The following is a 15,000-nucleotide window of genomic DNA, read 5'->3' as shown; positions in this document are numbered from 1 at the left end:
ATCCAGAAAGGCCCGCACAGGACCTGCAACATGCGGTCGTGCATTATCCTGCTGAAATGTAGGGTTTCGCAGGGATCGAATGAAGGGTATAGTCACGGGTCGTAACACATCTGAAACGTAACGTCCACTATTCAAAGTGCCGTCAATGCGAACAAGAGGTGACGGAGACGTGTAACCAATGGCATACCATACCATTACGCATGGTGATACGCCAGTATGGCGATGACGAATACACGCTTCCAATGAGCGTTCACCGCGATGTCGCCAAACACGGATGCGACCATCATGATGCTGTAAAAAGAACCTGGACTCATCCGAAGAAATGACGTTTTGCCATTCGTGCACTCAGGTCTGTCGTTGAGTACACCATCGCAGGCGCTCCTGTCTGTGATGCAGCATCAAGGGTATCCGCAGCCATGGTCTCCGAGCTGATAGTCCATGTTGCTGCAAAAGTCGTCGAGCTGTTCGCGCAGATAGTTGTTGTCTTGCAAACGTACCCATCTGTTGCCTCAGGGATCGAGACGTGGCTGCACGATCCGTTACAGCCGTGCGGATAAGATGCCTGTCATCTCGACTGCTAGTGATACGAGGCCGTTGGGATCCAGCACGGCGTTCCGTATTACCCTCCTGAACCCACCGATTCCATATTCTGCTAACAGTTGGTGGATCTCGACCAACGTGAGCAGCAATGTCGCGATACGATCAACCGCAATCACGATAGGCTACAATCCGACCTTTATCAAAGTCGGAAACTTGATGGTACGCATTTCTCCTCCTTACACGAGGCATCACAGGCAACGCCGGTCAACTGATGTTTGTGTATGAGAAATCGGTTGAAAACTTTCCTCATGTCAGCACGTTGTAGGTGTCGCCACCGGCGCCAACCTTGTGTGAATGCTCTGAAAAGCTAATCATTTGCATCTCACAGCATCTTTTTCCTGTCGGTTAAATTTCACATATGTAGCAAGTCATGTTCGTGGTGTAGCATTTTTAGTGGCCAGTAGTGTAGTTGCAAATAGTCTCTATCCACTCTACATCAATTCTCGCGAAAATAGTTGCAAATAGTCACCAGTCTCATTCATTGACCGTGCCGTGTGTCCGCGCGGCCAGAGGCGTCATGTCACGGATTGCGCGGCAACTTCCGCCGGAGGTTCGAGTCCTCACTCGGGCACGGATGTGTGCGTTGTTCTTAGCGTAGGTTAGTTTAAGTAGTGTGTAAGTCTGGGGACCGATGACCTCAGCAATCTGGTCCCTTAGAAATTAAAACACACTTCCATTAATCTTCCTACTGTCCGATTAAGTATTGCATCGCTATCACCAAGCCTATTTATTTAAATCAATGGTTGTCAAACTTTTTTGCTCAACAGCCAAATATTGACGTTGTGGGACGGCATCTTGGGCCTCATACGCATGTATCCATCTTGTTATTAACTGGTAACCTACGTAGCTGTTTCAGAAGAAGTCGCTGACTTCTCTACTCTGCCTAAAATGTACCTAATTTCTCTAAATACGGAACGTTTCGATTCTATCTGTTATTCGGAGGAAGCAGGGGATGTCATCGGATCTAAGCCTGCTTATTAGGTGATTCTTCACATTTATCTATGCACGTGCAAAAATTTTGATGTCTAGGGCATACGCAGAGGCTGTTACGTATTTTTCAAATGCATGGCACGCAGCTGCCAAATTTAACAGCTGCCAACTTTAGTAGCTGCATGTCATACATTAAAAAATGGTGGTAATTAATTTCATGTTTCATTGTTCATTTATATGATTTCTGTCGTAGAAGGTTGTACGATTAAGTTTTCAAGTGACACACACAGATTTTATTTGTGTGTATGGCTGTACCATGGTGATTTACTTTTAATTAATTACCATAATAGCTAGAACTTAATTTGAAAAGTGCTTCTATCAGTCTCCGATATTGGTAATGCTACTACTGAAATATTAAATTATCCAGCAAAAACATACATGCGAGTGAAGTTTCCCACACCTTTATCGTCAAAAACATAACGTGTGTTGATACGTGACTACGTCATCATGTTCTTGTTTAACTACCGTTGGGCTACTGTTTCTACTGGCTTCCACCAGGTTTGTGTATAGTAACATGACATGCCAACGCAGTCATATACCTACATACTTGGAAAAGTTTTATTCAGAACGCAAACTTTCTTTTTACAAATCGAACATACTAAACTTTTACTATACAAAGCGTACAGTAAATCATTACAAGTGGACCGTCGATTTTATTTAGTGGTGTACAGTTACATATGAGTGGTCATATGGGAACGGTATGCAGTAGAGAGCTAATGAAGTAAATCTGCAATGTCAAAATGCAACGATAAATTTCGACTTTGTTTTGAATACGCAAGAAGTGGAATAAATAAACCTTCTAAATGAATCACAGTTTGGGTTCTATTGTACTAAAACTACAGGATCACCAAAAGTTCAATACCCCCAACATTCCACCAAATAAGCTGCAACCATCAAGGAAAAGAAATGTAGCCTATGACTGGTTCCAGTCATACCTAGCAGACAAAGTGCAATCCAAAATCACAACCGAAGTACAAAAACATAGGAGTTCTTCAGGGTAGCGTTTTATGACCAGTACTTTTGCTGATACACATCAGTGACTTTCTCAACAGTGTTAATCGTGGAGAAAAATTTTCTTTGTTGATGACACCGATACTATAGTCATTGAGAAAACAACCTTATGAGCCCCCAGTAGACTAGCCACAGAAATGGCGCGATAAGTTGGCCGCTGGCCCCTTAGTACTAATTATTGAAGTCGGCACCGTATGGAATATTTCATTACGACTGTTCTTTGATTCGTATTGCTGCTACTCTCAGTGACCCCAAAGCTGTCACACTGAACATGTGATGTTGTGCTTCTGTGTGAGCGGATCATTACTTGATAATAACAATAACTGTGTTATATTTAAATGTCTTACGCGATATGAGACTCGATCGCAAAAGCTTGATAAATGTTTTGAATGTAATTTTTCTTCTGCTCACTGCATTGTAATACAACAGCCTTAACTTAATTTCATATTCCTTGCTAAAAATATGAACCACCTTTGAAGATGACGTCTGTGTAATGCGCTTTCACGAATCCATGTCAAAATTTATATCATGGCAGCTGCTTGGCACGTTCGCGAACATCCGTGATTTGTCGGTACAGGAAGAGAAACAACATTCTCTCTCACAGGCCATCCAACCCCGTAGGAGCTGTGCTACTGATCCCTCTTCTCTGAGGTAACCGACCAACTTTACTCAGTTCACGGCCAAATGAACTAACGTCAATTAAAATTAAGCACGTTTTCAAATATTAGTGTCTCTGCAAGTGTTTTTTTTTATTTTTTTATACCGAGCATGAAAACCGCACTCCTAAGAAGTTATGAATGTTAGTTGACGTTTTTGGATTCGGCTGTTAGTTGCTACATGCATATTAATACAACATGTGGTCGAGAACCGCGGGCCGCACCAATACTCAATTCGGGACGTATGCGTCCCGCAGTCCGCAGTTTGACGAACACTGGTTTAAATGAATAAGACATAGGCGAGTTGTGCACACGATGTTTTCGGGAAAACTGTGACATTGTCTGGCAGGAGAAGGAAAAACAAGCTATTTTAGTAAAAGGCTCAAAATTCTGCGAATGCTTTGACTGCATACTGATTACTGTTCGCTTATGCAATCAAAGCTCCCCATAGCCTGTTCCCTATTTTGAAATCTCATTGTCTTTTATTCGTGGCAACCTGCAACCATGTGACACAGATATCGAAGGATGACTGCAATACCTAAATTACTATCGCAGAATAAATTGAACCATTATTTGCTGAGTGGTTGGGTGCCCGCCATTTGACAGAAGTCCGAATATTTTCGATGGATAAAAACAAAGCAATGCCAATTCTTTTTTTTTAACTAGTGTTTGTGAAACGAACTTCTACTTTCACTGTCGGATATTTTGAAACGGAATTGTTCAAAACAGCATTAGTCATTTTGGAGATCATATTGCTCTTCTAACAAAATAACACAGTCACACACAGACACTCACCTACCCATCTACACACACACACACACACACACACACACACACACACACACACACACAAAATAGCGAGAAGGAAAACAGTGTTATACTTGTTTTCCCCAACTGAATTTATGTATTCGTTCCACTCCAATATCATTTCTTAACGTTACACTTACAGGTATACACTGTATTCAATCGATCTCAACAGACTGAAAGCATATCACTAATGATTTAACCGAATAATGACGGGTTTTTTCATCGTTTTTCTATTAATTACACCTTGTATTTATAATTTGTAAAGTGAACTGCCATTTGCTATTAAAGCGGATGGTTTTTCATAAGCATTTCAGACACATCTTCCTCAGCGATATAACTGTTCTGTAGGTATGTAACAATACTGTCAGATATTAATATGTAGGCTGCTCATTACGTCAGACGTTTCCCCTGCATCTGTCAGAACATTAGCAGTATTCACACACTTGACAGTGCCTACATTTAGTAGTGCTGTATCTCGAGGCGCATTTCGAAAGTAAGCGACTCTTGGTCAAATGGAATCTCAAGATAAGACGATTAGCTCGCGCATGCGCAGTAGTTTGAGGTGAGGTGCTGTGCATGGAACTTCAGTAGTGTCGTTTGTGGTTTGTTACTTTCTTCTGTGTGACAGCTGCAATTGACAACTGTGAAGTCTTATCACCGATGGTAATTTTCGATGCAGGAGGACAGTGGTGTTAAAATTCTTTTGTCTAAACTATAAATTACATAGACGTACAATTGCTGGAAGAAAAGTGTGATGATACGGACAGAAATTTGACACTGTTAAGCTATGCAGTTGTGCTCGCCAAATTTTGGGGAATCTGGAAAAATTATCACCCCGCTTATCGCAATATACAGTAAGAGCTGTAATGTGCAATCTTTACGGAGATAAGAAACTGGTGTTCAGGAGATTGCATTTATGACGTAGGTGCCGCTACGACTGATATAATTTCGATTGTTTGTGTTTTAGTCCTGACAAGTGGCCAGTGACTGCCAGCTCTTCCTGCGATACAAAAAGTGTCCGGTTGAAACGATGTAAGGAGTAAATGTTCTAGAAGTTCATTTTATTGACTGCATTTATATCTACTTATACTCCACGAGCTATCGTACAGTGTGTGAACAGACTGCATGCTGTACATGTGTCGCTTCCCAGTCTATTTTCTGTTTCATAATGGAAATGGGGACGAACGACCGCCGAAATTTCCGTAATTTTACGATCGTAATCACGACGATATGCCTGTTAATTGACCTTGGAACACTGGTGGGGGTATTATGGTGCATTGGTAAAGGTAGTGAACTCGTATTTAGTGTGGACAGGGCTCAAATTCCCATTCTGCCATCTTGATTTCGGTTATCCACTAATACCCGGAATCACCTTAAGCGAATGCTGGGATAGTTCCTGTAACGAGCTCAAGGCCTGTCCTCTACCCAGGGTTGGGCGCTATCTTTAACGGCCTCGATGACGTCGGTGTGCTGAACTCTAACCTTCGTTTTCATCTTGGAACGTCCGCTGGAAACGTGATGACTGAGCCCTTGCATGATAAACAAATCTTTCTTGTAGCGTTTCTCATTAGAATATCTCGAGTATTTATGTGGCACTAATTTTTCTTATGCTATTAGCTTCTCAGCAGCCGACACTGCCAGCTCACGCTGCATTGGTGACAGTGTCACTGGAAGCAACTGACTCTAGTCTCGGTAGCGGAAGTAGCAGTGCCAAGTTGCACCGATGCACCGCCGTAGACTCCACACTAAAGCCTGCGTCCCACTATTATTTTTTTTGGTAAGTCAGTTGAAATGCCGGAGGAAGGCACGGGGAAACTCAATAAGATCATGCCTAGTAAAGCTCCACTGTGTTCAGATCTTGGGGTTCAGGTACACTTCCTGAGTAGACTACGCCGGCCGAAGTGGCCGTGCGGTTAAAGGCGCTGCAGTCTGGAACCGCAAGACCGCTACGGTCGCAGGTTCGAATCCTGCCTCGGGCATGGATGTTTATGATGTCCTTAGGTTAGTTAGGTTTAACTAGTTCTAAGTTCTAGGGGACTAATGACCTCAGCAGTTGAGTCCCATAGTGCTCAGAGCCATTTGAACCATTTTGAACCTGAGTAGACTACGTGTTAATAATCTTTGTTAAACTGCAAATTCTGCCACAGTGTGTCAATGGAGGGAGGGATTTAGGAAATCAGTCTAAACTTTTCTTTCAGAATGAAGCTATATCGTTCCACACTGAAGCGACGAATGAAAATTTGTACCAAGGTCGGGATTCGAACCCGGTTCTCCCGCTCACTAAGCATATGCACTAACCACTACGCCACTCAGGCACAGCGGCTTTGTACAACTGTACGGACTACCCTAGCAAGCCTCCCTCCTCATTCCAAATTCCCATTTTCTTAATTACTCCAGAATCTCTGCAAGTAAAATAGTGAAACTGTTGAAAAGCTTTATATGGATGGCCAGAATTGGTCTAGAACCCAGTCGTCCAGCATATGAATCCAATGCAATGTTTCGGTACTATGCTGTGACGGTGTCCACACTGTTGTATGTCGATATACTTATGGGATATGGACTTTCAGTTCGGAACCCTCATCCCCGTTCCCACACAAGAGCTGTTCCAGAGGAATAGTGTGTGTGTTGGAATCAGGGTTCTTCCTGCTCTTTCATTCTCTGTCATCAACAATATAAACACAACGCTACACAGCATACACTCATTTTAGTTACCTACACGAAACCGTTCTCTTAAGACAGCACACTCCCAGATTACAAAGGAAAGGTGCAAATTGTTTGTGGAGGAAGGAAATCTTTCCGATTTCGCACTACAAGCCCTTCGGGAATTATTTCAGTAGCAGTATGACAGGTTACGGCTTTCCTCCTCACTTGAGGTATCGGCTCTTAGTTCTGAAATGGGCGTCGGTAGCGTTAGGGGACAGTCGTGCTCTATCGGCCAGCTTTCAGAACAGGCTAGTATTGTTCTCTTTCCGCTTGCAAATGGCAGAATTGTGCACTGAGCAGAAGTAAGTTGTGTATCCATGTACACTGGAGTCGGATATCTTCTTCCTCTCTTCAGTGCTTTGTCTGCTCTGCGTGCTTAATGGTGTTGCTGTAGCTCTTAGCGCACGGAAGATATTTCGAGGCCTGTGGTACCCGTCTCTAAGGAAAACAACGTACAATATGACTGCATCTTATTGCACGTTTGTCTTGCGGTATCGGCCACCCGATCGTTTTTAGTATCGGCCAAAAGTAGTTTCAGTTTTTTAACGATTTTTCTCCTTCTTACTTCGTTTCAGATTGAAATGGTGGAACACAAGAGAAAAGTAAGAGGAAAATGGAATCAAGAGTGCATGAAAATGGCTGTGAGAAAGGTTATGTCTAACAAAATAACCACAGGGAGGCACCTGAAGCGTTTCAACGATTAGAAAAGGAAAATATCAACACCGAAGAGAAGAGATTAAAAGCAGAAAAAAATAAAGTCTGAAAAGGAGTTACAGAAACTGAACTTGAGTGGGGTGTTCCAAAATAAAACAAGGACGCAAAGGGTGGCCATGGAAAGCCAATTACAAAGCGGCAAACAAAACTGGAACGTACTGGAAATAATGGGTCAACAGAAGAGACTGAAAAGTGCGTTATGAGTCTGGTGTCAGTTGAAGAAGACTGGGTGCTGTGTTCCAAGTGGAGAGTTTGGCACATATTAGATGTGTGGATCAGGAGAATATTTTGTATTTTATTTGCGATCTCTGTAAAACACTGAGCTAAACATTGGTGAACTGAGCTGAAATACTAAGAATAAGTTCCCTCGCTTATGTATTCTATTATTATTCAACAAGAATCAGTGCAGTGTACCATTCAACTAATAATATCACAGAAAAGACAATGGCCGATCCTGCGAGACACTTTCTACGAGCCTTGTAACTGTAGTTCTTTTAGTTTCGATGTAGTTAAGTAGTATAAATGAAAAATATATATCATTACGCTCTTGTATTCATAGAACATGTTTTGAGGTAACACCGAGCGAGGTGGCGCAGTGGTTATCACACTAGACTCGCATTCGGGAGGACGACGGTTCAATCCCGCGTCCGGCCATCCTGATTTAGGTTTCCGTGATTTCCCTAAATCACTCCAGGCGAATGCCGGGATGGTTCCTTTCAAAGAGCACTGCCGTCTTAATTCCCCATCCTTCCCTAATCCGATGAGACAGATGACCTCGCTGTCTGGTCTCCTCCCCCAAAACAACCCAACAACCCCTCTTGAGGTAACAGAATAGGGTAATTTCCAAGAATGATCGCCTATCGAAGTGGTGGGGTCCAAGCGATACATATCGAACGTGGGAACCTAAATCGATCATGCGACTCTGGTGGCGGGCGTTGTGATCAGTTATATGTGATCGTCATTTTTATCTGTTTCCCGTCGTTCCCTTAGTTGCTGTAAATTACATACCTCCGCGAATTATTTATGAATTGCTAAGGAGTCCCAGACGATTTATGTGGTTAGTGAGTGGGATGTCTGGTGCTCTTCATGTTTCTTCGGCGGACTGTCTCACGTGGAAAAATCTAATTGCATGTTTATCCAGTGTAGAAAATTGTTCGACATTCTGTCGCAAACATGGATTACTACTGGACGAGGAAAGAATGGACCGTATAGACTGTGGCGGTGCGAAGTGTGTAAAACTTCGTAAGAACAGTTTCGATGCTGAAATACCTTTTACAATTTCATTGTGGACAGTGCGGAAAACGAACGAGTATCAGGAAGAATACATGGTTCGACTCTTGCAAATTATCCATCCAGACCACCGTAATGGACTTTCACATGATTCCAACACCGACGACGAGTAGGGTAAGTCGTCTCCTTTGCAATTACAAGTATTTTTGTAACGCTCTTCAATGGTTCAAATGTCTCTGAGCACTATGGGACTTAAGTGCTGAGGTCATCAGTCCCCTAGAACCTAGAACTATTTAAACCTAACTAACATAAGGACATCACACCCATCCATGGCCAACCGGTGTGGCCGAGTGGTTCTAGGCGCTACAGTCAGGAACTACGCGACCGCTACGGTCGCAGGTTCGAATCCTGCCTCGGGCATGGATGTGTGTGATGTCCTTAGGTTAGTTAGGTTTAAGTAGCTCTAAGTTCTAGGGAACTGATGACCTCAGAAGTTAAGTCCCATAGTGGTCAGAGCCATTTGAAACATTTGAACCCATCCATGCCCGAGGCAGGATTCGAACCTGCGACCGTAGCGGTCGCGCGGTTCCCGACTGTAGCGCCTAGAACCGCTGGGCCATTCCGGCCGGCTTTGTCATTGCTGTAGGAGACCATCATAAACATACTCATAACGCCCGCCACCAGAATCGCATAATCGATTTACGATCGCACGTTCGATATGTATCGTTCGGACCACGCCACTTCGATAGCCAATCATTCTTGGAAATTGCCCAGAATAGTGTATTAATGTCCCGATTAACCACCACAGTTACTCAGTAAAGGCCAAATATTTATGTCGGCCGACACTGTTTGACTCTCCCCCGTTAGTAGCAACAAAAGAAATATACGTGGTAATCAGAAGTTGAGATTGACCTGCAGCGAAGCACGGGGCGCCGTCGGCGACGTCGAAGATCTGCGAGGTGCCGCTGGCGACGTAGCCGACGAAGAGGACGGCGGTGTAGCTCATGAGGCACAGGCCGCTGACGTTACGCAGCCGGCGGACGGACGCGTAAACGAAGAAGGTAGCGAGCACGAACAGGCTGGAGACGAGCATCAGCCCGCCGTACAGGGCGAAGCTGGCGGGGACGACGAACGGCACGTCGACCGCCGACTCGCACACGTAGGTGCGCACGCGGCCGTCGGGGAACACCTCCGCCAGGCAGAAGGCCGCCGGGCCCAGCACGCTGCCGTCCGCGGGGAAGTGCAGCTCGCCCGTGGTCAGCACGTAGTGCTCTTCCGCCGGGTCCGTTTCGGGCTCCAGCGGGTAGTAACCTTCCGGGCAGGGGTGCTCGTCCGATACGGGGACGGAGGCGTTCTCGGCCGGGGCGTAGGAGCCGTTGCGGTGGCGGTGGTGCAGCGCCGGCCGGAAGTCGGCGGAGGCGTTGTCGGGCGCGGAGAAGCAGTCGGCGGCGCCCTGGTCCAGCCAGGCGCCCCGCGGGCAGCAGCGGTGCAGGCACTGGCCCACGGAGCAGGTGGCGGCCAGCAGGAGCAGCAGCAGCGGCAGCGCGGCGTCCGTGCCCATGGCGGCGGCGAGCGTGACTGGCGGCGCGCCGTGCGGGCGTGGTTGCTGTCCGCCGCGTCGCGACTAATTATAAAGCACGCGCCTCTGCACGGCGTCGCACGCACGCGGCCTCAGCTCGCTGGCGCGGTTATCGACGGCGACGCGACAGCCGCACTTTGTCCGCCCGCGCGTCTCGGCCCCGAGATTAAGACTGGCGGCCGAGCGAAGGCTGAGAGCTCCGTATCTGAGCAGGTGAAGAGGCGGCCGCTGCCACTGCCGCCAACACTGTGGGCTGTGCGCCCCGCGCTCACGGCCGCGCCGCCGTGCCGCGTCTGCGAATCTTCACCTCTCTCCTCACAGTCCAAACATCTCGCTCCTTTTGCTTCCACGCGTGACCGAAAGCCGTCTAGCCCTCGTGTTCTCCTTTGGCGTGACGTACGCCGTCACTTATCGAGTCTGCTTTTATTCTCCTTCTTCAGGTTTTAAGCTACGATGAAACGTTTCGTGGCGCTCTGCGCGTAGGGCGGAAAGGTTGGAGCGTCCCTCCGTCACACACACACACACACACACACACGCAGATTAGAGACATACACAAGAGGATAGTTAAAACTGCCAAGTCATTGCAGTAAAAAACCTCATCTTTCTCCTTGGTTACTCACGGACTCTCACTGCAGGAAAGCGAGGCCACTGTCGAATATTTGTTCTTCATCCACCCAAGTAAACGTACGTGGTGTATCAGTGGACGTATAAAGTCTTCAAAATCTATTCTAGTTTCACTGCGCGAATAGTTTAACAGAAGAAAATGCCGAAATAGCTGGTTAAAAAAACTAGTCGTATAAGACTGTGGCTGCCAGAGTTTCCGCACTATACGACAGATAGAAAAATTATTTTCTGCCAAACATGCAACAAAGTGGTTATCTGTTTTGTTCTTATGCTTCTTAGTTTTTCCTACCGATTCAGAATCCCGAATTTCGTCTCACATGTTTCGACACCAGAGCATTTGTGAAGCAGATTGCTTTGTAAATATTGTTTAAGATTATACTAAGAGGCATCAGGACTCAACTGTTCACTTTTATTCCAATTTTTATGTAGCTGAGTTCAATTGAGATATGAAGGAAAAGTAAGCAATGTGAAAATGTCATACACATAGGACAAAGCATAAACGTTTTTAAAATGACGCATCAGGTTTTGATTGTTTCAAAGATCCGTTCAGTGACAGGACAGTTGGAAAACTAAAACTGCTAAAATGTGTTGTATGTTCTTGATTTTATTTTTTTATTTGGCTAAAATTAAGTACCTGTGTACCTTAAAAATGCCAAATGCTTTTTATATGCACTTCTATATAGCGTCTTCTTTCTTTTTTGTATTAGGTTTAGAATGATAAAAAAGTACCACTTAACTTAGCATTTAAATGGAGCGCTACACAAGGCTATGCAGAACGAAAATCAAAATTACAGCAAACGCTTTTATCAAAGACATCTGATGAATTTAAGATAAAGGACCAATCCAGCAATGTCTTGTGTCATCGCGTCTTGCTACTGTGGCAGCAAACATCCGTTTTGAAAACTAGAAAACCCTGAATGAGGTTTCCACTCTGCAGCGGAGTGTGCGCTAATATAAAACTTCCTGGTAGATTAAAACTGTGTGCCGGACCGAGACTCGAACTCGGGACCTTTGCCTTTCGCGGGCAAGTGCTTTACCATCTGAGATAACCAAGCACGACTCACGCCCCGTCGCCACAGCTTCAATTCTGCCAGTACCTCGTCTCCTACTCTTCCAAACTTTACAGAAGCTCTCCTGCATATCAGCGCACACTCCGCTGCAGAGTGAAAATCTCATTCTGGAAACATCCTCCAGGCTGTGGCTAAGCCATGTCTCCGCAATATAATTTCTTTCAGGCGTACTAGTTCTGCAAGACTCGCAGAAGAGCTTCTGTAAATTTTGGAAGGTAGGAGACGAGGTACTGGCAGAAGTGAAGCTGTGAGGACGGGGCGTGAGTCGTGCTTGGGTAGCTCATATGGTAGAGCACTTGCCCGCGAAAGGCAAAGGTCCCGAGTTCGAGTCTCTGTCCGGCACACAGTAGAAAACCCTGTTTTCAAAGGTTTTCTTGGTAAGTACTCCCATCAGTCTGTTCCTGTGGAGTCAACGTTGCAAAAAAAATTAAGTGGATTCAACTTACACTGACGCATTGCACAGAATCCGAGAAGATATTGGGGAATCTTGCATACGGATTTCTGCCGCTGAAACTACTGACAGTCTTGGCCGATACGTTGCAAATGTGATTGTAGACAAGGTGGACCGAGATGTGCCATCCAGGGCTTACTTAATATGTTCAAAACAACTCCCGAACGCTACGGTCGCAGGTTCAAATCCTGCCTCGGGCAGCAGTCTTGAGTATAACCGGAGTATGCTGCCTCTGTTACTTCAGTAGAACAATTACTAAAAGGTCCCACAATCCAACGGGACTTGGCTTATATTAGAGCCAGTCACACATTTATTGCAAGAATTATCCACGAACTAGAAGGCTCGGGGTGATATATCTACGGGAACATTTCTTTGCTGAAGGAAGTTAAAACGAAAATTAATGTAGCGCCCTGTGAAGTGTGAAAAAAAGTACGAGGGAAAATGCAAAAAAGTTTTGCAGCAGAGCAGCGGCCTGAGGAACATGTACGCAGCAACACACATACTTAGCGGAAAATCCAGCTCCCCTTATTGCGCCATTCCTGTCCGACATGTGCAGCAAGTGAAGACATCCGTTGATGCAGAAAGTTATTTTTCGGCATATAAATTTACTGAAGGTTGTATACCTGGAAGAATCCTGGAGGTACTAAAAGGTATCAGATAGATTATATAATGGTAAGACAGAGATTTAGGAACCAGGTTTTAAATTGTAAGACATTTCCAGGGGCAGATGTGGATTCTGACCACAATCTATTGGTTATGAACTGCAGATTGAAACTGAAGAAACTGCAAAAAGGTGGGAATTTAAGGAGATGGGACCTGGATAAACTGAAAGAACCAGAGGTTGTAGAGAGTTTCAGGGAGAGCATAAGGGAACAATTGACAGGAATGGGGGAAAGAAATGCAGTAGAAGAAGAATGGGTAGCTCTGAGGGATGAAGTAGTGAAGGCAGCAGAGGATCAAGTAGGTACAAAGACGAGGGCTAATAGAAATCCTTGGGTAACAGAAGAAATATTGAATTTAATTGATGAAAGGAGAAAATATAAAAATGCAGTAAATGAAGCAGGCAAAAAGGAATACAAACGTCTCAAAAATGAGATCGACAGGAAGTGCAAAATGGCTAAGCAGGGATGGCTAGAGGACAAATGTAAGGATGTAGAGGCTTGTCTCACTAGGGGTAAGATAGATACTGCCTACAGGAAAATTAAAGAGACCTTTGGAGAGAAGGGAACCACTTGTATGAATATCAAGAGCTCAGATGGCAACACAGTTCTAAGCAAAGGAGGGAAGGCAGAAAGGTGGAAGGAGTATATAGAGGGTTTATACAAGGGCGATGTACTTGAGGACAATATTATGGAAATGGAAGAGGATGTAGATGAAGATGAAATGGGAGATAAGATACTGCGTGAAGAGTTTGACAGAGCACTGAAAGACCTGAGTCGAAACAAGGCCCCGGGAGTAGACAACATTCTATTAGAACTACTGATGGCCTTGGGAGAGCCAGTCATGACAAAACTCTACCATCTGGTGAGCAAGATGTATGAGACAGGCGAAATACCCACAGACTTCAAGAAGAATATAATAATTCCAATCCCAAAGAAAGCAGGCGTTGACAGATGTGAAAATTACCGAACTATCAGTTTAATAAGTCACAGCTGCAAAATACTAACGTGAATTCTTTACAGACGAATGGAAAAACTGGTAGAAGCGGACCTCGGGGAAGATCAGTTTGGATTCCGTAGAAATGTTGGAACACGTGAGGCAATACTAACCTTACGACTTATATTAGAAGAAAGATTAAGAAAAGGCAAACCTACGTTTCTAGCATTTGTAGACTTAGAGAAAGCTTTTGACAACGTTAACTGGAATACTCTCTTTCAAATTCTGAAGGTGGCAGGGGTAAAATACAAGGAGCGAAAGGCTATTTACAATTTGTACAGAAACCAGATGGCAGTTATAAGAGTCGAGGGGCATGAAAGGGAAGCAGTGGTTGGGAAAGGAGTGAGACGGGGTTGTAGCCTCTCCCCGGTGTCATTCAATCTGTATATTGAGCAAGCAGTAAAGGCAACAAATGAAAAATTCGGAGTAGGTATTAAAATCCATGGAGAAGAAATAAAAACTTTAAGGTTCGCCGATGACATTGTAATTCTGTCAGAGACAGCAAAGGACTTGGAAGAGCAGTTGAACGGAATGGACAGTGTCTTGAAAGGAGGATATAAGATGAACATCAACAAAAGCAAAACGAGGATAATGGAATGTAGTCAAATTAAATCGGGTGATGCTGAGGGGATTAGATTAGGAAATGAGACACTTAAAGTAGTAAAGGAGTTTTGCTATTTAGGGAGTAAAATAACTGATGATGGTCGAAGTAGAGAGGATATAAAATGTAGACTGGCAATGGCAAGGAAAGCGTTTCTGAAGAAGAGAAATTTGTTAACATCGAGTATAGATTTAAGTGTCAGGAAGTCGTTTCTGAAAGTATTTGTATGGAGTGTAGCCATGTATGGAAGTGAAACATGGACGATAAATAGTTTGGACAAGAAGAGAATAGAAGCTTTCGAAATGTGG

General features: G+C 44.6%; 1 protein-coding gene across 5 annotated transcripts in view; it reads right to left on the bottom strand.

Annotated features, from left to right (window-relative positions):
- Positions 1–15,000, bottom strand: part of LOC126191836 (G-protein coupled receptor Mth2-like) — a 652,141-nt gene that overhangs the window by 345,598 nt on the left and 291,543 nt on the right. Inside the window, exon 1 of one of the 5 annotated variants that reach the window (XM_049932561.1) lies at positions 9,624–10,287. The exons of the other annotated variants lie outside the window; for them this stretch is intronic. Within the exon in view, the coding sequence (XP_049788518.1) occupies positions 9,624–10,272 (649 nt within the window). The 5' untranslated portion in view covers positions 10,273–10,287. Of the gene's footprint in view, positions 1–9,623; positions 10,288–15,000 lie in introns of those variants that run through there. 5 annotated transcript variants of the gene reach the window in all.

Source organism: Schistocerca nitens, chromosome 1, assembly GCF_023898315.1.
Source record: "Schistocerca nitens isolate TAMUIC-IGC-003100 chromosome 1, iqSchNite1.1, whole genome shotgun sequence".
NCBI classification, from domain to species: domain Eukaryota; kingdom Metazoa; phylum Arthropoda; class Insecta; order Orthoptera; family Acrididae; genus Schistocerca; species Schistocerca nitens.
Note: the sequence above shows the minus strand (reverse complement) of the source record. Positions and strands in the feature narration are given on the sequence as shown.